Source organism: Cannabis sativa, chromosome 3 (assembly GCF_029168945.1).
Source record: "Cannabis sativa cultivar Pink pepper isolate KNU-18-1 chromosome 3, ASM2916894v1, whole genome shotgun sequence".
NCBI lineage: Eukaryota > Viridiplantae > Streptophyta > Magnoliopsida > Rosales > Cannabaceae > Cannabis > Cannabis sativa.
Genome location: NC_083603.1, coordinates 966,025 through 990,506, shown reverse-complemented (window position 1 = coordinate 990,506; position 24,482 = coordinate 966,025). Strand labels below are relative to the sequence as shown.

General features: G+C 30.7%; 3 protein-coding genes across 5 annotated transcripts; 2 read left to right on the top strand and 1 right to left on the bottom strand.

Moving 5' to 3' along the window:
- Positions 1 to 95: 95 nt before the first annotated feature.
- On the top strand, positions 96 to 7,425 carry LOC115711263 (probable long-chain-alcohol O-fatty-acyltransferase 5). 3 transcript variants are annotated; one of them, XR_009686707.1, is made up of 3 exons: positions 96 to 2,440; positions 2,548 to 2,600; positions 6,235 to 7,425. XR_009686707.1 is itself a non-coding variant. In XM_030639600.2 (2 exons), the coding sequence occupies exon 2, from the start codon at positions 2,571 to 2,573 to the stop codon at positions 3,621 to 3,623; it is 1,053 nt and encodes a 350-aa protein (XP_030495460.2). In that variant the 5' UTR covers positions 1,961 to 2,440; positions 2,548 to 2,570; the 3' UTR covers positions 3,624 to 3,741. The 3 variants fall into 3 exon arrangements, 1 of the variants encoding a protein (XP_030495460.2); XR_009686708.1 differs by lacking the exon at positions 6,235 to 7,425 and adding an exon at positions 3,259 to 3,741; XM_030639600.2 differs by lacking the exon at positions 6,235 to 7,425 and having other exon boundaries at positions 1,961 to 2,440; positions 2,548 to 3,741.
- A 3,398-nt stretch (positions 7,426 to 10,823) lies between these two features.
- On the top strand, positions 10,824 to 12,338 carry LOC115710765 (acyl-CoA--sterol O-acyltransferase 1). Its single transcript, XM_030639117.2, has one exon. It carries the CDS (start codon positions 11,037 to 11,039, stop codon positions 12,123 to 12,125), a length of 1,089 nt encoding a protein of 362 aa, XP_030494977.2. The 5' UTR covers positions 10,824 to 11,036; the 3' UTR covers positions 12,126 to 12,338.
- A 3,852-nt stretch (positions 12,339 to 16,190) lies between these two features.
- LOC115709499 (receptor-like serine/threonine-protein kinase At4g25390) lies at positions 16,191 to 18,498 on the bottom strand. The gene has a single exon (XM_030637615.2). It carries the CDS (start codon positions 18,304 to 18,306, stop codon positions 16,363 to 16,365), a length of 1,944 nt encoding a protein of 647 aa, XP_030493475.2. The 5' UTR covers positions 18,307 to 18,498; the 3' UTR covers positions 16,191 to 16,362.
- Positions 18,499 to 24,482: the final 5,984 nt, after the last annotated feature.

Here is a 24,482-nt window from a genome sequence, read left to right as displayed (position 1 = left end):
TTACTTTACTATAATTCAGGCATGTTAATATTTTTCACATCACTATGATCTTCTAATTATTTAGATAGGATAATCTAATTTTATTATTTTTTTCAAAATTATATTATAAAATGTTTAAAAATACTATATTTAATTTATAGCATATCAAAAATGCAAAAATAATAATAATAACAATGTGGGACACACACAACTTCAAAACTAATGAAACAAGAAGCGGTTGTTGTCTCTGGTGAGACTTTTAATTATGGATTATGCAATCTTCTCTTTTGTTTTCTATTTCAATTAATTTTGTTGAACAGACTGAGAATCAGGTGGCTAACTTTTTAACTCGTTCTTTTAGTTCTATTCCTCGTTATGTTTTCCTCAAGGGTTATGTCTCTGCTAGTTTGAAAGCTATCTTCATAGCTGATTTTATTTAATAAAAGTTAATTTTTTGATTAAAAAAAATTAAGTTGACATTTTTGTTCAATATGATCCAGAGTATACCAAACTACAATAAGTTATATTGAAAAATGACAAAATTTTATTAGGATCAGAATTAATATGTAGGAACAAACATATATGAGTTATTATATCCCTAAATTAAAATGGATGAGTGTTCTTTGTAGACACTTTTGTGACAAGTGAAGTCAGTATCATTATTTTATCACAACCCATTGCCCATTCTTATTAAATATAGTAGATAATTCTATTAAATGTCATATTGTCCCTTTATGATGCAAATTGCAAACTATAAAGTTTTGTCTACTCTATACAGTTACACAACATAATTAAATTCCAAGTTCTTCCCATTATTTGGCTTGGACCACTTTTCTCAAAAATACTCTTTTTTTTTTCTTTCTTTTACTTATTTCATGCTTATTTAACAATTCATGTCATAGTTCTAGTTGTAGAAACAATTCCCTAATAAAAATAAAAAATGGAGGATGAAATGAATAACTTCATCAAGGTATGGCTTTCAATCTTTGTTTCTTTATCTTATTGTTATGTTATTAGTAAAATAGTTTCAAAAGGTATGAAAAGACTCATTTGTTTTCTCCCAATTATGCTCTTATTTCTATTGCTTCCTCTTAAACTCAATTCCATAAACTTAGTAGGCGCCACTGCCTTTTTCATCTCTTGGCTTGCGAACTTCAAACTTTTACTCTTTGCTTTCGAAAAAGGCCCTTTAGCTTCAAACTCAAATTCTCTAGGGTTTTTTGTGGTCATTGCTTGCCTCCCCATTGCCATAAAAGAAAACCCATCTAACAACAAAATGATAAAACAAGCTTCAAAACTACATCTAATCAACTTTCCCACAAAGATTATTTTTTTGGTTGTTTTGTTACGAGTTCTTGACTACAAAAAACAGATGCACCATAATTTCGTTGTGCTTATTTATTGTCCTTTGATATATCTTCTTCTCGAGACCATTTTAGCCTTAGCGGCTACCTTGGCTCGAGCCCTAGTAAGACTTGAGCTCGAGCCACAATTCCACGAGCCATATCTCTCAACCTCACTACATGACTTTTGGGGATGTAGGTGGAATCTCATGATAAGACGTATATTGCGTCCTACAATATACGAGCCCACCTTGAACCTCGTGTCACCACTTGTAGGTCGAAAATGGGCTCCAATCCCTGCTATTTTGGGAACTTTTGTAGTCTCTGGCCTTGTTCACGAGCTCATTTATTACTACATAGCACGTGTGACTCCCACGTGGGAAGTGACATCATTCTTCATACTACATGGATTGTGCTACACAATCGAGATTTGTTTGAAAAAGACTTTGATTGACAAGTGGCAAATTCCTAAGGTGATATCAAGAATGTTGACTGTTGGGTTTGTAACATTGACCGGAATTTGGTTGTTCTTTCCACAATTTTTTAGGTGCAAGGCCGATGTTAAGTTGGTCCAAGAGTATGCATATTTTGGTACCCTTTTGAAAAATATGATAGTGCCATACATATCAAAATGAATAACTCTAAAACAAGATATAAGTTAGAACATTAATATCAAAGATTTGAAAGAAAATCTTTTGTCATGTAACCTAAAAAAAAATTGCATTTTGGTGCTAATCTGGCCAAATTGTAAGATATTGAAATTTATTAATTTTATGCATGTAGACAAATCCCTTTGATTGCTTTGGTGTCATCTTCTATAATTAATTTGAATTTTCCAAAGCACTATGCAAGATCAACCACTTTAACATAATAGAATATTAATATTTCAAAAGAGAGGAATAAAAAAATATATAAGAAGCAAATTAATATATATATTATCATGATCCAAACATAAGATGCCAAAGCACTTAACTTCATATAATTATTCAAACCATATATTTTGTTTAAATACAAAAGTCTGTCTAAAGTGCTGGATCTCATATTAATTATAATTATTCCAAAGTCTTGATCCCTAAAAGCTTTGGTTCTTCCCCACTTTGCAAAAGAGGTGGATCAAGGTAAAATCTCTTCTTTCTTCATCAAATGCTTCATATATATGATTTTGACTCTTTATTATGATCTTTTTAATGATATCAATCTTTGTTTGAACATCAAATAAAATTAGAAAGAAAGAAGGGGAAAGAAAAAATGGAGGGTGAAATGAACAACTTCATAGAGGTATGGTTTTTAGCTTTGGTTTCTTTATCTTATTGCTATGTTATGAGTAAATTAATCTCAAAAGGTATTAAAAGACTCATCTTTTTTCTCCCAATTATATGTCTCTTTCTCTATCTCCCTCTCAAACTAAATTCAGTTAATTTAGTTGGTACAACTAGCTTCTTCCTTTCATGGCTAGCAAATTTCAAACTCTTACTCTTAGCTTTTAACAAAGGCCCTTTAGCTACTTCAAACCTATCACCAATCTCTTTTGGTCGTTTTATTGTTATAGCTTCTTTCCCTATTGAGATCCAAGAAAACAACACAAACCCATCTAAAGAAAAGTCTAACAATAAAATACCAATAATTAGTTTCACAATAAAGACTCTTCTTTTGGCCATTTTAATTCGAGTTTGTGATTACAAAGACCAAATTAACCCCAATGTAGTTTTGGTTCTTTATTGTTTTTTAGTTTATCTTTTACTTGAAACCATTTTGGTCTTTGTGGCCATTATGGTTCGAGTCGTGGCTGGAGTTGGACTCCAGCCACAATTCAACGAGCCATATCTCACGACCTCATTACAAGACTTTTGGGGTAAAAGGTGGAACCTCATGGTAACGCGTATATTGCGTCCTACTGTATTTGAACCCACACTCAAATTCTCATCAACCTTTATAGGGCGCAAGTGGGCCCAACTCCCTGCTATCGTGGCAACTTTTGTAGTGTCCGGTCTGGTTCACGAGCTCATATACTTTTACATGATTCGCACGCCTCCCACGTGGGAGGTGACGTTATTCTTCGTCTTGCACGGATTGTGTTTGACGGTTGAGATTGTTTTGAAGAAGTGTTTGGGTGACACGTGGCGGTTGCCCGGTTTGGTGTCCGGAGCGTTGACTATTGGGTTTGTGATGTTGACCAGTTTTTGGTTGTTTTTTCCTCAACTCCTTCGGTGCAAAGCTGATGTTAGAACACTTGAAGAGTATGCAAATTTGGGGAAGTTTTTGAGAAAGATGGTTACTCAAAGTTACCATTTGTTTTTTTGACCAAGTATGAGTCTCAATTATAGGTATAATGCCTAATTTAATGATTCTTCTATGTAATACTTATTTAATTTTTGTAAACAATGATTGATGTTTAGTCAAAAAAAAATTGGCTCATAAATAATTTTATTATGAATATATTTGTATAATTTGGAAAATGCTTACATATGTTTTCTGACTTTTTCCATCCCTATTTAGAAATTTCATTATAAATATAGCAATTAATTAATTACATTTTTACACAAATTAACCTTATTTTTTAAAACTAACAAAATTGTTGAATTTTAACCATTTTTTTTGTTTCTTGCTTCTAGAAGTAACTGATACTTTTACTTTTGGCTTTCGCATAGTTTGTTGAGTTTTAATTGCATTTTTTAGGTAAAATATGGTGTTATTCCGTAAAAATAATAATTGAATTTTAATATAGTTTGTTGAGTTTTAATTGTATTTTTATACAAAATAATATGCTAGTTTGAAAATATAACTGGTTGTTGAATATTAAACCTTCTTTTTGCTTCTAAAAGCAAAGAAAAAGAAAGTGAATAAAAGGAGAGAATGAAAGCATTTTTTATTAAATCTCAGCTGGAGAAAATTCAGGTCTATTCCATTAAGCAAACTAGTGGAATAATATTCTCAAGTTCTAAAGAGAACTCTTGGTATGCCAATATCATTTGTAAAAGGTATCTCGAAACACATCATTCCTAGCAGCCCAAATTTTCCAACCAACCATGGCCGCTTCACACACCAACGTCTGACTTTGAGTCTCGGCAACCTTGAAAAATCAACTGCTGAAATTGGCTCCCAAACTAGCAACCATATTGACACCCGAAACTCTCCAACATGATTGAGCAAAGCCACACTCTAATAGAACATGATGAATGGATTCACTAGCTAAATTGCAGAATGGACACATCAAATCCACATACACATGTTTAGTGTTAAGTTGTTCTTAGTTGGGAGGCATCCCGATATCGCTCGCCAAAGAAAATGGTGGATTTTTGGAGGAACATCCACCTGCCACAACAGCTTCCACTCCGCCTGGTTTTCAACATTCGCACCAGCAACAGAGTTTTCTTGCAAGAGTTTATAAGTGCTTTTCACAGTGTAAAAACCATAAGGGCTCACGGCTCCAATACCATTCATCTCTAATAGTTGTAGCACTAAGTTGAATAGAAGCAATAAGATTTCTATTTCTAACTTCAAACATATCTTCCACCAATTCCAAGTCCCAAGCCGAAGAATCCAAAAGAAATAGGGTAGAGACCATTTGATTGACTAAACCAGGATTAACCGACGTAACATATGGGTTCTCCAAGTCTAGCAACCATGGGTCATTAAGAATGCTAACATCATGACCACAGCCAATCAGTCTCCTAACCCCAGCCCGAATGAAAGACTGAGCCTCAAAGATATTACGCCAAATAAAGCTCGGATTTTGACCAAGAGTAGCGTTAAGAAAGCTACCCGAGGGATAATATCTAGCTTTATAAATTTTATTGACCAAGGAATCTTCGTTCGTCAAAAGGCGCCACCCTTGTTTTCCAAGAAAAGCAAGGTTATAATCACGGAGATCTCCTTTTCAAAGGTTTTTCCACATCAATGGTAGCACGCACCTGAAGATAATCCTGCCAAATACCATTAAAGTTTTTCAGGTTCGACTTGACATACGATTCTACATAACTTCCAGCACTTTTCACCACTCTATCCATCATAAATTCGATTCTCAAGTCATGTATTTGAATCCACATATCAAGCTTATGCAACTGAACCAATTTTGGATTCTCCCTAGTTTTCAATTGATGAAACACCAATGAAAATTTATTGAAGGTCCAAAGGACTACCATCAATAATACTCTGGATATCGATTTCATGATAGAACTGGAATAGATACAAGTTTGTATCTAACTCTTTAATGAAAACTCCCTTACCTGGCTGCCACAGAGAAGCCAACAAGTGCCTCATTACATTGAAATCAATCGCTCTTCCTTTGAGAAACTTCTCCACCAAGCACCAACGATCATCAAAAACAAGTTCATCCCCCTCCGATTCATCCGCAATCAGGATCCATTCTTCCTCCTCCTCCAAATGTATTTGTGCATGACTCTTTTCTAGTGTACGTGTACTGTGACTACTAGACGCCATGAACAGTCACCTTAGCAACAAACCAACTTCACATACATATACATGTTAAAATACAATACTTTTTTGTACATTATTTTTTTTTATTTAATTAATTATTTAAATTTAAGGTTTCTATTTTTCGATTTTTAATCTTTATTTTTCAAAAAAAAAAGTTAGGATGCAGTGAAGTACTTTATGCAATGAAAGTTTCATGAAAATCAAAAGGTGATGGTGTAGTTATGGGTAAAAATAAACTCATAACCTCTAAAAGTTTTAACAGAACATATTTTATTTATAACAAATCATAAATCCAAAATAATAATAATACAACAATGTGGGATAATAATCCAGCACTACTACACCTTATTTCTTGCGCTATAAGAGGTTGTCAAGTCTTGGACCTATAATTAAATTGGTAGACTCTTACGTCTAAACAAATGGCTCGGATTAATCTTCTCTTTTTTCTTTGTGAACATGAATTTATTCTCAAAAGAGGAGAAATGGAGAGACTCCTAGTTTTTCTTTGCCGAAATTAGTATCGTCAAAATCATTGAATATATGAACATAAACTACTCGATGTCGAAGGGGTGTTGGGTTGGACTTTTTTGTTTGTATGCTCGGAAATATCAAGAAGCCCAAGGGAGATTGGACGGTGTGACCATGTTGGAAGCCAATTGTCAAGCTGGAGGAGCAACCCCCTGAGCATCCATGGTACCTACCGATTGACTGGTGGTACAAGCTCAACGTTGATGCTGGGTTACATCCCTCTGATGGGTGTATGGGGTTTGGAGTGGTGATTCGTAGGGCCATACTGGACGGTGAGTGGCGTCTGCCGTTATTCTCGTCGTCGGTCTCCTTGCTCAATCTGTAGCTGAAGCTATGACTATATTGGTGGGATCACAATTATGCTATCATCTTGGTTATTATAATATCAAGGTGGAGATAAAACACCATTTGTCTATAGATGAGTTTGAAGAGGTAATTAAAATTAGTTGGGCTATTTGGGAGAATAGAAACCGGTTGTGGAACCACTTACCTACTATGAATGGTGAGAGACTAATTGAATGGGTGCTTAATAGCTACCCCAAGCCTACAACCATCACCATTGATCGCTGCAGCGACATCTCACACCAGAAGGACAGGTTGCACGGCTGGCAGGCCCCCCCGAAGGTGTTTACTGTGTATATTGCGATGCAGCGTTGATTCCAGGGGCAGTAGGCGTTGGTTTGGGGTTCATGTGGACAGATTGGAAGGCCAACATTCAGGCAGCAGGTATGTGTTTTCTCCCTCACTGCAGCTCGGTGACCATTGCCGAAGCTGAAGCAATATTGGCTGCCTTGAAGAGCTGCCCGATTGACACCAACAGCCAGTTTGAAGTGCGCACGGACTGTAAGCAGTTAGTGGATGAGTTCAATGGTGGGAGCAACTCCCTCACTATGGACAGATCGGTTATAAATAAGATCAAGCGCCACCAAAGGTTTCCCCGTTGTACAAAGCTCAATTTTGTGTATAGGAAAGATAATGAGATTGCACATAGATTAGCCAAGAGAAGCCTTGAGTACCATTTAACTCAATCTTTTCTCAATTCTTTTCCTGAGTGGTTAGCTAAGCATTGTATAGCTAACCTCTCTCATTCTTTGTAGTTTTGAGCTTTGATTAATAAAGACTACTTTCAAAAAAAAAATAATAATAATAATAATATCAAGGTGGAGAGAGACTGCCAAGTTGTTACAAAAATTTGTGAACAAAAAAGAAGTTTATTTAGCGACTTATAATTTAATTTTACAAGATATTTATTTAGTTTGTGATACGCTTATTGCTCATAATTTTATCAAACTGGCTATTTCTCTTGGTGAGGCAAGAGTTTAGTGGTCGGGATTATCCAAGTTTTTATAAGACTTTGGTTTTATTTTAGCTTTGGACTAATGATAATTCTCTATCATGATTAATTTATCTCAAATCTAATATACCTTTACCAATTTTAATTTCAACTCTTCCATCACTTGGACAAGTACTTCTTTCAACATAATTAAGACTCATTTTTTTTTACTTGTTTCATGTTCTAATTATAGAAACAATACCAAAAATAAAGTAATAAAGATAAAAGAGTACTTATGGCTTCAATTCAATATATATAAGTAAAATAAAGGTATCAAAATTAAAGTCTCCATATTGTTAAATTTTGTCCCAATTTTGCTCATAATATGTAAAAACTTATATAGGAGTTGACATTGCCTTTTTCATTTCTTGGCTGGCCACAAAATCAACTTATTACCTTCAAAATCATATTCACTAGGGTTAATAAGTAGTTAACGGCGAAACAAACTAATAAACGTTCGATATCTAATCAACTTCCCCGCAAAGGCTCTTCTTTAGCTATTCTACTTCGAGTGTTCGCCCTTGCCTTACAAAGAACAAATCCAAGACAACAAAAAAGCGATGAAACAAGTCAATAAGCAACATTTCCACAAGCTCAAAGACTACTCTTGTTTTGGTTATTTTTGTTTGCAAAGAACGAATGTACTATATTATTATTTTATTTGATAGATTTAATTTAATAATATTTATTTAATTATTAAAACTCTATCGTTAAGGTTATACCATATTATTATTATTTACAAGGTAGAATTTGTGGACCTAAAAATTTTTCAATATTTTTTTTTTAAAAAAAAACATATAGATCTTTACTTTCTCTACATCTTCTTCTTCGTATTCTGTTCATGCATGTTGCACGTGCCTCCCACGTGTCATCATTGTGCATAAATTGTGCTAATTACACGGTCCAGATCATTTTCAAGTAGGTCTTGGACCGACACGTGGTGGTTAATAAGGTTTGATATCAAGAGTATACGTTGACTATTGGTTTAGTGACGTTGACCTATTTTTTCACAACACTTTCGGTGTAAAGCTGATAATATAAAAACTAAAAAGTTGGTTTAAAAATATGCAAATTTTGGTGCTGTTTTAAGAAATATGATATATAGTACATGTCTTAAATATTAAAATGAAATTAATAAATACAAACAAAAGATTTATAAATACACCATTAATTGTTATTATAAGAATCAAAATAAAGTATCTTTTTCAATATATAATATGTGTCAATGATATATGAATATGGAACTTGTGCGTTATATATATAAAAAACAATTAATATTAATTATCTTGATGACCTAACTCTTAAATATATGGCTATTTTACTCATAAATATTAAATCTAAAAACTCTTAAATAAGATTTATACAATTATGAAAAAAAAATAGATTAAATATTTTTTTTGAATATTAAAATAAATAAAACATCTACCAAAACATTTTTTTAAGAGATGTATTATAAAATTATCCTAAAATTTTAATATATAATATGTGTCAATGATATGAATATGATGAAACTTATAAGTTATATATGAAAGAAAACAACACTAATATTAATTATATTGATGATTAAATATTAAATTTTAATATATTGTAATCTATTAGTTATATTGGTAGACAAATCCATTATTTGGCTGTTTATCAATAAAACTAATAATATATAACTAATCTATCGAAAGAAAAGAAAAAACTAATACAATTTTATTTTTAAATCTAAATTAATTATATACTCAAATAAATTATTTTTTTAATAAAAATTTTTCAAAAATTTATGTGTATATATTTTTTTATTTTTAAAAAATAAATCAAGCTATTCAAAAAAAATAAAAAATAAATCAAACTAGATTAGTATTAAATTACGGTTAATTTATTAATTATTTTTAGTAAATTTTTAAATTAATCACAACTATCTAATAATAATCCAACAATTAAAAATAAATATAACCATCATAATCATTTAAATCTCTTCTATATATATATAAAATATTTTTGCATAATATATAATATTTAATTTGTTGTAACGTATGAGTGCTTTTTCTTTGTAACGTTTTTCTCTTTTTCTTTTTCTTTTTTGTAAATATTTTCTTAGCTAACGTACGTATATATTAAAGAGGTTAATAATTAGCCTAATTGCAAACAAAAATAATAAATTAACTATCATTATATAGTCAAAGAACGCATGTTTAAAATTATTGTTTAATTATATTTCTACTCTCTTCTATTAAATATTATATGTCAAATATATACCTACATACACTATATACTAATTAAAATAAAATAGACAAGCAAGCAACAATAAATGTTTTAGTTCATTCTCTTACTATAAATTGGCATTAGTGGTAAATCAACCCAAAATTTGGTGACCGAGGCTACTTATAAGGATCTAGTTTTTGATTTTAGGCTATTTATATTTATTTTCTTTCTATAAAGATCATAAAGTTATTTTAAATTCAAACTTCCCCTCCTAATAATAACCAAAAAGGGAAATGTATTATAATCAAATTAACATCTTGATCACATTCTAAATTAGTTGTAAGAGTTAACAATGTTGAGAATTGTAGAGTTATATTTTAAAACTAATATTTAATAATATATAAATGAAGTAACACATGTTCACAATATTCTATTATTTATTTCATGTAGGACAATATAACCACAATAAATAAACTATTACATTTTGTTTGATTACAAAAGAGATAATAAATCAGGGCTAATTAAGATTCTTCTAATTTTTTAGATGGTTAAAAATTTATCTAAATTATTGATAAATTTTTGTTTATTTTTTTTTTAATTTTACTAACGTAACAAATGTTCATGTACTAAATCGTGCTTCCAAATTTTGATATTTATCAAATGTCTTTCGAACTTTAATATGTACCAAATTGAATCCTTTAGATTTTTATCTATGTCAGACTTTTGTTGATAAAATTATACAAAAATCTTTAAATTTAACAATTTTAATAATTTTTTAAAAAAATTAACGAGTTTAAAAAATATGATTTAATAAATGAATGCAAATTTTAGAACAAAAGTTCTAATTAGACACAAATCAAAAGTATTTATGATGAAGCAAAATAAAGCATATATATCCCAACATATGTCAAAAACTCAAAGCCACTAACTTCGTATATACAAATAAATATATATATCTAACAAGCCATGTGAATGAATTTATGTTATAAAATATATATATTTCCTTACAAGTAATAAATGAAATAAAAGTGCTCTCTATATACACTGCCTCTCTCATTACTTCAACCACACTTTCCCTAAAAAAGAAGAAAGAACTTTGGTTCTATCGACTCCTCCACTTTCTCCAATATATATATACCATTTCTACACAACTATTAGGATCCATATCAAGGTAAAAAAATCTCTTCTCTTCATCAAATACATATATATATATCATCAACTCAGAAAATATGGAGGGTGAAATGAACAACTTCATCAAGGTATGGATTTCAGTGTTGGTTTCTTTAACATATTGTTATGTTATAAGTAAACTAATCTCAAAGGGTACTAAAAGACTCATCTTTTACCTACCAATAATATCACTCTTTCTCTTTCTCCCACTCAAACTAAATTCAGTTAATTTAGTTGGTGCAACTAGCTTTTGCTACTCATGGTTAGCTAACTTCAAACTCTTACTCTTAGCTTACAACAAAGGCCCTTTATCATCTTCAAATAATCTCTCATTTGGTCAATTTTTAGTGATTGCTTCTTTCCCAATCGAAATTAAGGAAAAGACCAAAAACCCATCTCAAAAAAACCCTAATAATAATAAACAACCAACAATTAGTTTCACTTTAAAAACTCTTCTTTTGGCCATTCTTATTCAAATATGTAACAATATTAATAATAATAATAAAAATAGCCAAAATTATTACCATAATATTGTGGTTTTGATTCTTTACTTCATTATAACATATCTTGTACTAGAGACCACTTTGGTCATTGTGGCTACCTTGGCTCGAGCCATGGTGGGTCTTGAGCTCGAGCCACATTTCAACGAGCCATACCTTTCAACCTCACTACAAGATTTTTGGGGTAAAAGGTGGAACCTCATAGTAACGCGTATACTGCGTCCCACTGTATTTTTACCCACTTATAGATTCTCATCAACTTTCTTAGGGTACAAGTGGGCCCCACTACCTGCTATAGTGGCAACTTTTGTAGTGTCCGGTTTGGTTCATGAGCTAATGTACTTCTACGTGTCACGTGCGACTCCCACGTGGGAAGTGACGTCATTCTTTGTGTTGCATGGGTTATGTTTAACGGTTGAGATTGTTTTGAAGAAAGGTTTGTGTGACACGTGGAGGTTGCCTGGTGTGGTGTCTGGAGCGTTGACTATGGGGTTTGTTATGTTGACCAGTTTTTGGCTTTATTTTCCTCAACTTATTAGGTGCAAGGCTGATGTTAAGGTTCTTGAAGAGTATGGTGATTTGGGTAAGTTTTTGGGGAAAATTGTTGGCCAAAGTTACCATGTTTTTATTAGGTTTCAATCTCAATAATAATAGTTTTGTAAAATAGTAATAATAATAAAATGAAAGTAAATTAAAGTTTTGTTTGGGGAAGAACAAGTGTCATCTTGATGTGATCACATTATATATTGAAGACATTTGTTGATGTGAGTTGTGTTCACATTGTATATTGAGGACATTTGGTATTTGCATGTAACATTATTAATCATGAGATAATTTAATAATATATATATTTCTGTGTAACTTTATAAATAGGAATAAGGGGAATTTTGAAAAGTAATTTTATTTATATATATATATATATATTTTTTATTTAGGGAGTTCTATTACAAAATAATAAATATAAACTATGGATAATTTTTTTTTTAATAAACTTTTATATAATTTATTTTTTTTTATAATATTTAAAATATAATTTTTTTATTCTTGAAAAATATATTTTTAAGAATATGAATTAAAAGGCGAAAGTTTTAAAAATACAATTAAATAAATATTTTTTATATAAAAAATCATTAAAATAAGGTACATTTATAATTTTTTGGATTTTTTCATTTTTACACTTTAAAATAGTTTTTTTTTTTTGTATTTTTATGGAATTCTACATAGAAACTTCTCTTGCAACTAGTGCTGCAACCTAAATTGTAACAAAAAATCATACAGAAATCCTTATTGCAACTAGCGCTGCAACTACTTTAGAAATCAAAACTATAAATTTGAAAAAAAAAATAAAAAAATAGTATTTAAGGTAATTACCCTAATTTTTTTTTAGGTGCAAGTGCTGCCAATAAAAACATCTTAATGAATTATTTTAGATCAATTTTAAAGTTTCTTTTGGTAGTTCTAACCGTGTTTAAAATTCAGAAAATTGCGGTAAAAGTTTCCAAATTTCATTTGATGTAGAAAAATCTCAAACTAACGAACTTACAAAAATCTTGAATTTAAGGACTATGAAAGTTATTTTTTTGAAGTTAAGAACTTACTTGCATGAACTTTTTTTTTAAAAAAAAAAAAATCCTTTTTTTTGCAATTTTCTCATTAAAATATAAATATATATACATAATTATGGACCATAATTGTTGTTTGTTGCTTAAAAAAACCAAACAGTTAATTAAGGTACTGTTTTGGTGTCCTGTCTTTTTATTCTCTTTATAGGAAATTGTCACCATACAAATTGGTGATAAGATTCCAATGATGATGCCAAAGGACAGTAATCAGAGTCCCAATATGGCAATATTTTAATTATTCATAAACCAAAAGTTAATATTACAATTAGAGTTAAACCATAATGAAATAATTATACAATCAATGACCAAAACCAGTGTTAAAGAGCACAAGAACCCAAAATATCAAAACAATTTCCTTACCTACATAGTATACATTCAATTTGAAAAGTATTAGACCATAAAATTAGAAAGGTCAAAATAAGATCAAACATACGAAATTATTATAGAGTAATTTGCGGCATAAATATTTAAATTTAATTTCTAAGTACAAGTAAATACATAAATTTTAGAACTCTGTAGATACCTAACCGTTAAATTTTAAGACATTATCCACGTATTATTTTCTTATTGGTATATTTAAATTAATTTTTTTAAAAAAAATAAAAATTTAATGACTTGGACCAATTAAAAATTGTCACATAGCAATTTACATAATAGTTAACAGTCAAATACTTACAAAAATTCCAAAATTATATTTAGATATTATTATCGCCAAAAATTGAACTTAGGTATTCATTTGCAACTAAGAGTTAAACTTAAATATTTATGCCGCAAATTACTCAATCACTATAACTAACTCAACCCCATAAAAGTATCGTATTAGGCTCGTTTGGTACACTGTATAAGGATCGTATTATATTAAATAATAAATAATATTATGTTTGAATAAAACAATGTATTGTATTAATTATTACAACTAAATTTTTTAATACAATGTTAGTTGTATTATTTAATACATAACAAACAGTCCATATTAGCTTGTATTATAATACTTATAAAGGATCCGAGTCAACCCCAATCTCTGACCGAGACCCAAACTTAGACCCACCTAGACCAAACCCAGGACCTCGACCTAGACTCGGACCCAGGACTTGGATCCCAACCCAGATCCGAACCCAAGACCCAAACCCAAGACTGGACCTAAGACCCGAATCCAAGACTCGGACTTATACCCTGGACCCAGACCCATAGTCGGTATTGGATCGAATTTATTAAAAATATATTATAACTTTACACGATGTATTAATACAAATCAATACCAAACATAGTATTGTATCAAATAATACTAATATAATACAACCTAACACAATACAATATAATACAATACGATATAATACAATACGACATACCAAACGAGCACTGTATATTAAATCATTACTAAAATTTAATGGCAAAAGTCTTGGAATATAATGACAACCATTAGATTTAGGGAAAGAGAACAGAAGAGATCAACCATGAACTTGAAATGCCTTATATTTGCCCAAGCAAAGCAACAACATGAACAAAGTTGGAGACTAAGAGTTTATGACCTAAGAGTCGTATTGTTTTAAATAAGAAATAATATAATGTTTGGATAAAATATTGTATTGTGTTAATTATTACGATTATAAATTTTAATACAATGTAAATCATAATATTTAATACAAAACAAATAATTTGTATTAATTTGTATTATAATATTTACAAAGGGTCCGGAATTGGCGACCTAGATCCAAATTCGCTCTCGAACCCGAGTCTCGACCTATCCCAGTTCCGATCCCAAATCCCAAACATATTAATACAAAATATAATATTGTATTAAATAATACTAATACAATACAACATAATACAGACAAAAAGTCCTAAACAGTATTGATATGGACAAGTATCAATGTCAATTATTGTCTCATGTAAAAGTTTTGGACAGAACCATAATTACACATCATTACAGGGCACTTGAGCTGTTTGTTGGTGTAAACATAATATATGTTGTGTTGTGTTTTAATATGAATAACTCTTTCTAGTGACCAAGTACAAAAATAAAAATAGCATACAAAAAAAGCTTAGTCAAACCTAAAAAAGTGCACATAACAACAAGACAACCATAATTGGGCATAAAATTCTCTAAAGATAAAAAAGCAAAGTTGCTTCTTTTCTTGGTTTTTCTTTACCTTTATTTCACAAGTCTTGCCAGCCAAAACCACTTGTTCAAGTTTCTAGAAGACTAAAATCACTAAAGCATGGTTCATGTTCAAAAAGCAAAAACACTCATGATTATGCTTCTGAAATCTATGCAAGATAAAGAAATATTGGGTCAAAATCAAATGTTTTAAATTTTGCATTGGATGCAAAAACAGCACAAGTGGAAAGAACTTAAAAGTAAATAAATCAACTAAGCAAAAAAAAGTAAAAACACTCATTACTACGCTCCTGAATTCTATGCAAGATAAAGAAAAGTTAAGTGCAAGCAAACGTAGGATTAAATTTGTGGTGGACTACAATCTTGGCAACTTTATTATGGGGCTGCTTTTGGTTGGAAAGAAATAACAGACTGAAAGTTCAGCAGAAGATTTAGCCATTTGGATTTTTAAGACCAATCATTTTGAGAAATTTTCATTCTTAGACTTGTGTAGACAATAAAAAACTATGATCTAATTTTATATGGAATTTTTTCTCAACTTTTGTTTCTCTTTTGTTACCATGGTTTTCCTCTGCCACGAGTGAGGATGTGGGGGTCAGTACAGGACTAGCTCTGAGAATATTTGGGACTCTCACTCTCAAAAATATATAAAAGTGTTATGAGACTCGAACCCGTACCATTGTATAACGTGTCATACACCCTAATCAATCAAATTGTGAATATTTATTGTTTATCCTACACTTAATTTTACTTAAATAAAAGTTCAATAAAACCTTTCAATTTTTATTTTGGGCACTATGCCTATGCCTAGAGCCGACCCCTGAGTTAGTCTAACACAAGTGATCGGTCCCTTTCTCTTTTTTCGAAAAAGAAAAGTTGGGTTAAAATCAAATGTTTTGAGTTTTGCATTAGATGTTCATAGATGGTATTGCCAATCCCAAAAACACCAAAAATGGAAAGAACTTAAAAGTTAATAAATCAACTCCATTGATATCAATGTAAAATGTAATAAACTATATATATCATATCATAGTTTCTTTTCCTTTGTACACAAACAAATCATCATCATCAGAGTATTGCATTCTACAGTTAACATTAATTATAAAACAAAACATCAAAAAACAAGACATTAGATATAGAAAGCTCACCATACCTTTTTATGAGACTTGTAAGGGAATCTAGACTGAGGAGGAGGTGAAGGTGATAAATCATCAGGTAACTGAGGCAATTCCAATTCACCAGTTAACATTCCCACAACCTCCTTCATCGAAGGCCTGCGAGCCGGTATCTTTTGTAAACATAGTAATGCAACATTAATACAAAGTAGAGCTTGTTCTTTATCCAAACATTGAATAGACTTATCAACAAGATCAATAAGTTTTCCAGCTCGAGCAAGATGTCGAGCCCATGACAATAGATTCGCCCGTTGGTACTCAGACATAGGCGAATCTGTAACCTGAAGAGGACGCCTCCCCGCTATAAGGACTAACAATGTGACCCCGAAACTATAAACATCACACTTCTCAGATGGATTTCCCCCAAAACCTGTTTCGGGGGCAACATAACACACAGTTCCCCTCATACTAGGAGTAGTAGTACTACTATAGCCCCCACTTTTCGGGATTTCACTACTACCCGAATCATGACTACCACTCCTCCAACCGCGCCTGAGTTCACCACTAAGCCCATCTAACCACCAATCTAAACTACCCTTGTTTCTTTTTCTTCTACTTTTGTACAATTCCTCATCATCTAACCACCAATCGTCGCCATTATCGCCATTATCAGTCTTCTCTTTCTGTTGTTGCTTCATTCTTTTCTTCTTTTTCTTAGCTAACTCTTCACAATACTCTTCCTTCCACCATTCCCTCCCAGGCCTTAATCTCTTCTCCTTTTTCTTCTTCAACATTTTCGCACTCTTCTCTTCATCCATAGAAATCCACCAATCCAATTGCTTCCTACTACTCCTCTTCTTCTTCTTCTTCATCTCCTCAGTTGTTTTTTCCACAGGATCAAAGCTAGAAGATCCCGCCATTGTTCCAATCTTAGGCCTCTCATTATTAATCTCACTACCAATCCACTCCATCACATACTCTTTCACATTTAAAGGGCTTAACTTCTGAACCAGCTCAGGCGAAGACTCAGCCTCCACCGCCACCACCGGAGACTCCATCTCCATTACTACAACTGGCTCAGGAGAAAAAGATTCAACCTTTACACAAACATCTGGTGAAAAATCAAAAGGGGTCACATTAGAATCTTCAAATCCAGTAGTTACACTCTCAATTTCACCATAATCATCACTACAATTGGTCTTCTTAACTCCATTAAACCCATCAACAACAACTAACTCAGTTTGGGAATCCAATTTCTTCAACCTAGCTAAACCAAAATCCCCAATCTTAGCATTAAAACCTTTATCTAAAAGTATATTACTAGGCTTAATATCACCATGAATAATCGGTTGATCCAATCCATGGTGAAGAAATTCCAAACCTTTAGCTATATCAATCGAAACCCTAAATCTGTTACTCCACTTCATCAATTCAGGGCATTTCTTATGCAACAGAGCCTCCTGTAAATTCCCATTCTCCATAAAATCATAAACCAATAACATCCTTCTACGTTTCCTATCAGATGAAAACCCTAATACCGAAACGACATGTCGTTTTGAGTCATCGAGCTTCATCATCATCGAAGCAGCGAAAAAGAGCTCGTTTTGAAATTCTCTCTCTCCCTGAAGAGACCCAGAGTCCATAACCTTCACGGCAATCTCTTGATTCGTCTTTGGAAGCTTACCGTGGAAAACTGGGCCAAAGCCACCTTGGCCGAGCCGGCGTGAGGCGGCGAATGAGTCGGTGGCGCGGCGGAGGACGGAATAAGGGAGGCTGTGAGGTGGTGGTTTTGGGGATTCGATTCTCTTCTTACGAAAACAGCATATTATGAGGAAGAAGAAGAGGAAAGAGAAAGCTGTTAGGGGAGGAAGTAGAGGGATATTATGGTTGTGGGGTTTGGCTGAGGTTGACGGTGTCGGCGCCGGCACCGGCGCCGGTGACGGAACTGTTGGGATTATGAATCGAGAGGGCATGTTTTAGTTTAGAATTTTCAGTTTCAGAAAAAAGGGAGAGTCTTTCATTGGTGGTGTCTCTCTTTCTCTGCTCTGTTCTGTAGATGAAGTAGATGAAGTAGAAGAAGATGATGAAGAAGAAAGGTTTGCTTTTTCTATTTTTTCCAAGGAGAGAGAAAGAGTGAGAAAGAGACTCCATTTAATAATTTTTATTAGGCTAATTATGAGTTTTGTTATTGAATTTTAAGAAAAATGCTAAATCGTACTAGTGCGTGTAGCATTTTACTATGTGTTAATATTGCTATTAGTTTAACTAAGTATAGAGTCCAATATAATTTAATATAATAACTTTTAGAAAGTATCGCTAGTTAATCGCAACGCGACATGTCGTAAAAGTGATAGGCACCACTGGTGCCTATATATGTTTGTTTATTTGGTCCTATTAGACCGTATTGACTGTATTGTATAATATTATATTATATTGTATTTTATATAAAATTATATGTGATATTAATTTTTATAAAAACTTAAATATATAATATTTTAGTATAAATTAAAATTTAATATAATATTATATAAAAATATAATATATAATTATCTTCAATAAAATACAAAACGAGTATTTCAAACGAGCCCCTAATAAATTATTCGAAAATTATTGAGATTGTTGAATTAAAGAATATTTATTTACTTTTTAAACTTTAACATGCATTGAAGTGTACATATGAATTTTATATGAAATTTCGAGAACTAAAATTATAATTAACATTTTTATTAATATAAAAAAATTATATCTTTAACTATGCTATTAAAAAATATTAACTTTTAATTTTTTTTCCAAGGAGAGAGAAAGTGAGAAAAAGACTCCATTTAGTAATTTGTTTAATATAAAAAATTATAATTTTAATTGTAAAATAAACTATATTTTAAATAATAATTTAATTTTTTTTTTCCAAAGAGAGATAGAGAGAAAGAGACTCCATTTAATAAAAATATATAGATTTATGAGTGTATTTAGTAGGTTCTTTATGTGTTTTAACATCTATTAGAGTTTTTGAGGTTAACTTTTTTTTATAATTGTATACGTTACAGTTAAATAAATTATGTATAAATTTTTAAAAAAATTCGAGTAATTTACAATGTCAAAAATAAAATTTAAATATTTCATTACACGCACGGTTGTTTTTTCTTAAAAGCGTAGTTACTAAGTAACTGTTTGAACTTTATTTTTGACACTGTAAATTATTTTAAATTTTCTAAAAATTTATGTGTAGTCTTAAGTAGCTATAACATACGCGATTTTAAAAGATTAGACTAAAATTTTTTTAGATGCCAAAATAGACGGTGGTCTACCATAATATTTCCTTTAGGGGTGTATTACAGAAATTTCCAAAATTATATTCTTAAATTTTTGCTATTGTTTAAATTTTTTCTTCTTAAAAATACACATATACAATAAGAGTAATATATATTTTAAATATTAAGACATTTTTTTTAAATAAAGCATTAAATGAAATTTATTAAAAGAAATTATATGAAAAAATTTAAAGTAATTACTAAAATTAACATAAAATAATGTAAAAAAATTAAAAAATATAATGAATTATTTTTTAAAAATAATTTAAGTTTATTAGGTGTATTTATAATTTTGTAGGGTGTAAATAAAATAATATTACAATAAGATAATAAAAAGGGTCCTCCCTATTTTAGCTAAATTCAATTTGAATTATGTGTAAAAATATAAAAAGGATCATTTTTTAATATTTTAATTATTAGAGGGTTCTTTTATGATATTGGGGAAATTTAAATTTCTATGCATGCATTAGGGGATAATTTTTTCCCTAAACTAATACTTTTCTACATTGAAAATATATGATCACTTTTCCAAAACCCCAAAAGTACCCCTCTCAAAAACTCAAACCCTTTCTTTCTCCTTCCCTCAACTCTCTTTGCCTCTTTGCCTCTTCGCTCAAAACCCCATCGCAGGAAACCGCCCCTAACCCTCAACCATCATCACTCACCCACCCACCGACCGCCCCAACCCTCCACGCAACCCCGACCGACTTACCGACCGACCGCCCCAACCATCTCCTCCTCGTCCAACCACCCACGCCGAAAGCCAACCCACGCCCATCCATACCCATCTCAACCGAACCACCATCGGCGATCCACCACGCACGCATGCCGGTCGAACACCACCGGAGATCAAAGGCAAACCCAGTCCGATGGATCTAGGTTGAAGGCGGTGGTGAATCTGTGATTTTTGGGTTGAAAATTACATTTTCTGGGCAGGCCCGATGCATCATGATGAAAAAATTGAATCTGGGTTGAAGACAAAGGCCCGATATAGGGCCCGATGGCCAGCCCGATGGTCAACCCGATGGCCAGCCCGATGGTCAACCCGATGGCCAGCCCGATGGCCAGCCCGATGGTCAGTCAATTTTTTTTGGAAAAAGAGGAAGAGAGAGGGACGGTTGGGAAAAATGGGAGGGGTTTTTTGGGGTTTAGGAAAAAGTTATTCCATTTTACAAATTATACATAGTATTAATTTAAAAAACCAATTTATAAGTTTATTAAGCATGAAAATTCAAATTTCCCTTTTTTAATATAGATGGCCCAAGTCAGAATTTAGCTAATCATTAATTAGCATTTGATAAGCTATTATTATAGAAAAAAAAATAAATAAGGCAAAAATATTATCTTATTTTTTCGTAAATAAATCTAAATTCAATTTTGATCAAAATAGTTTTAAATATTTATATGTTTATGAGTAAAAGTTTTTGTAAATTTATATTTGTGGCGACTATAAATAAAGAGAAGATTTTAATGAGTTAAGAATAATGTTTAGTAACATTGTAATTTTATTGTTTAAATTTTTTAAAAAAAAATACTTACCCCGATTACTATTATCTATATCATAAATTCTTATCACTTTGGTGAAAAAAGATTTAAAAAAGTTGATAAGCAAGAAAATATTTTGATTTAACTTTAATAAAATAGGGAGTTTGTAATATAGTTGAGCTAATCAAAATGATATCTTTTCATAAACAAATAAAGAATCAAAAATTGACAAGTAGAGATTTGGTGAAGTTTGATCCCATTGGTTGGTTTGAGTTGAACCCAAGTTGCCTATGTATAAGTTTATTTAATAAAGGTTTTATTAGAATTTTTCTAATATATATTGGCAATGACATGATTTTCTTTCTTATATTTTTTGTTTAGTTAATTAAAGGAGGTCACTAGTGATTTGTAGAGGATTTGCTTATTACATATATTTCATTTTATTTTTTCATCAAAATAAAGATCACATTTTTTGCATTGTATAAAAGTTTCATACTAGTGAATCCAATTTGAGTCACCCTTAGATTTGATAAGTTCTAGCTTTTTAAATTAATATTATTTAAGAATATTTTGTTTACTAATATACAAATCTTTATATTTATTTAATATTTGATCCTCAAAACTAGCATATTACTTACATTTATTTTATTTTCAGATTTAAAAATCAAGTGGGACGAAATTTGGTTCAATTTAGTTTGGAGAGTTCTTTTAAGTTTTGTTCTTTAGTTTTTTGAGAGATCTATTTTTTATGTTAGTCTTAAACAAAAATTTCTTCATCTTATGATTGTTTTTTTGTAATTTAAATCAATTAGTGTGATCCTAACAAAAAAAGAAAAAAAAATTGAGTCACCAAGATCATTTTTTTTGAACAAGTATCAACATGTGTCATGGAGTCATAAACTAGAGAAGAGTAGATTCATAATATTTTTGTAAATCGCTTAATTTGAATAACTGACGAAAAATACAGCTCGTATAACCCCAACGGAAAACCAAACCGCTCAATCAATATATTGGGCAAGTTAAAAATATTCAAACCTCACCAATACGATTGGAATAAAATGAACAAACTGATTTGCAATTTTTTTTTTTTGAAAAAAATTACATAATATATTACATAAAATATATCAAATGAATAAACATTTTAACTTTATAAAGTTTTATTTGATATTTAGATTTTACAATTATTGATGTTAATTGTATTTGGATATTAAAATTGAACTTTAAAAGTTAGACTATAAGATTAATATTTTTATTTTTTAAAGATGAATGTTGTTTAATATTTTAATATTGATTCAATTTAATATTCTCATTTTTAAGTTTTTGACCATAATTTAGGCTATAATATTTTTAAGCTTGAAGTATAAATATTTTACTCATTAATATTAAATCTAATTATTTTAAACACTAAAAACTAATAATGATAATAAAAAGAAAAAGGTTTTTCTTTGTTGTAAAAGTGCTTCTTGTCTTGATAGTGTGAAAATGTAGTTACAATGGAGAATTTCAGCACAAACAGTAATGGATTAAATGAACCAAAGTCAGCAAGATTAAAAAACAAATGCTTTTATTGACGATGGCTGCTCTAGTATATCATATCTGATTTGGTGTAGTCGAAATGAAACGACTATTATTTGAATAACTCAAAACATTATGTAGAATCAATTGTTCAAGTATAATGTCAAAAATAGACTTACATGGATTACTTCTAAAAGAAAGACTTATATAGATAAAGAATGTATAGATCAATTGTACTTGTTTTTCTATTTTCGCTTAAGGCCAAATTGGTGCTGTTGTTTGTAAAATTTATAATTTTGAGGAATATATAATATCTCAACTGATTCATAAAAAAAAGTTATGACAATGAGTAGATTAACGTGAATAAATTGTTAAAATTATTAGGTGAGTTAAATTTTTTAAATTTTAATTGGGTAGGTTAAAGTTAAATTTTTATAATCCAATATTTATATTGAGTTATTTAAAATATATTATAACCCGACTGAATCAACTGATATCCACTGTTAGTGAATAATATGACAAATCTACCAGAAGGCCTAAAATTCTTTTTCTTCAACTTTATTTTCTAAAACAAATGCTAAGAGAAAAAATAATAAGATTTTTTTATTACTGCATCAAATGTTTGGTTTATTTATGAGCTTTTAAAGTTGGAGACCAGCATATAGTGATCATTGAAACCTAATCTTTCATGGCTTTGTGGTTGTAATGACATCTAATTGGTTGTACTTGTAATTCAACATAAATAAATGAAAAATGCTTTGGGCACCTTAAGGTGCCAAGTATTATAAGAAATGACATACTGTTATTGGTGCAAAAAATAATATAAGAAACTGATAATCATTCACAATGTGTTACATCAATATAGTGTTGGACAATAAATACTCAGGGGTGTACATTTACACTCAAAACTCGAAACCCACCCGACCCGAAATCCAAAAAAATTGGATTACAATTTTAGCAAACTGAGTTCAAGTTATACCCAGTTCATCACCGGTCGGGTTTGAGTTTCACTAATCCAAATTCCGAAAAAACGAGATTACACCCAAATCCACCCGAAACCCAAATAAATTTTTTATTAATTTTTTTGATACATTTTTTGAAAATATAAACATAAACAAAAGAAAAACTAATTCTAAATAATGATATATCATTTTTATTTTCTTCTTCTGATATGACTTTTTCTTTCATTATTCTATTTTGAAATAATTACATAAGACACTATTTTTCTTAAAGTAATTATATTTTTACGTTTAAAGATTTTTTTTTTTTTTACATTTTTACGGTTTTCTAAAAAATAACACGAAAACAACATAAAATCAACAAGAAAACTACATAAAAGTAGCATGAAAATAACATCAAAATAACAACAACAAATAACATACAGATAACAAAAAATCAACAACAAATTAACAAGATTACAACATAAAAAGACCGTATTTTCTGTAAATAAAATCAAAAAATCGTAAAAAAATTTTAAAATTCCGCGAAACCGTATTTTTGTTGTTTTTATGTTTTTGTGAAATAATCCATTCTATTTTTTTTATAAGAAAATGTATAAAAATGATATTTTTCAAAAAAAAAAAGTCAGCCCAACCCGAACCCGGTCAAAACCCACCAGACTCAATTCAAACCGAACCCGACCCACCCGCACCCAAGAACCCGGTCACACAAATGGGTGGGTTCGGGTTACTAATTCTATATACCCGAACTCAAAAACCCGAAACTCGATAAAATCCACCCTATGTGCACCCTTAATACACACCAACCGTTGCTGACTTGGTATTTGGAAAACAAGGGGGGAAAATTCAAATAAAGGGAGACTTTATTAGAGTAATCACAAC

Bases quoted from the DNA above. Each gene is read 5' to 3' on its own strand.
- LOC115711263 (XM_030639600.2), top strand. From the start codon at position 2,571: ATGGAGGGTGAAATGAACAACTTCATAGAGGTATGGTTTTTAGCTTTG.
- LOC115710765 (XM_030639117.2), top strand. From the start codon at position 11,037: ATGGAGGGTGAAATGAACAACTTCATCAAGGTATGGATTTCAGTGTTG.
- LOC115709499 (XM_030637615.2), bottom strand. From the start codon at position 18,306: ATGCCCTCTCGATTCATAATCCCAACAGTTCCGTCACCGGCGCCGGTG.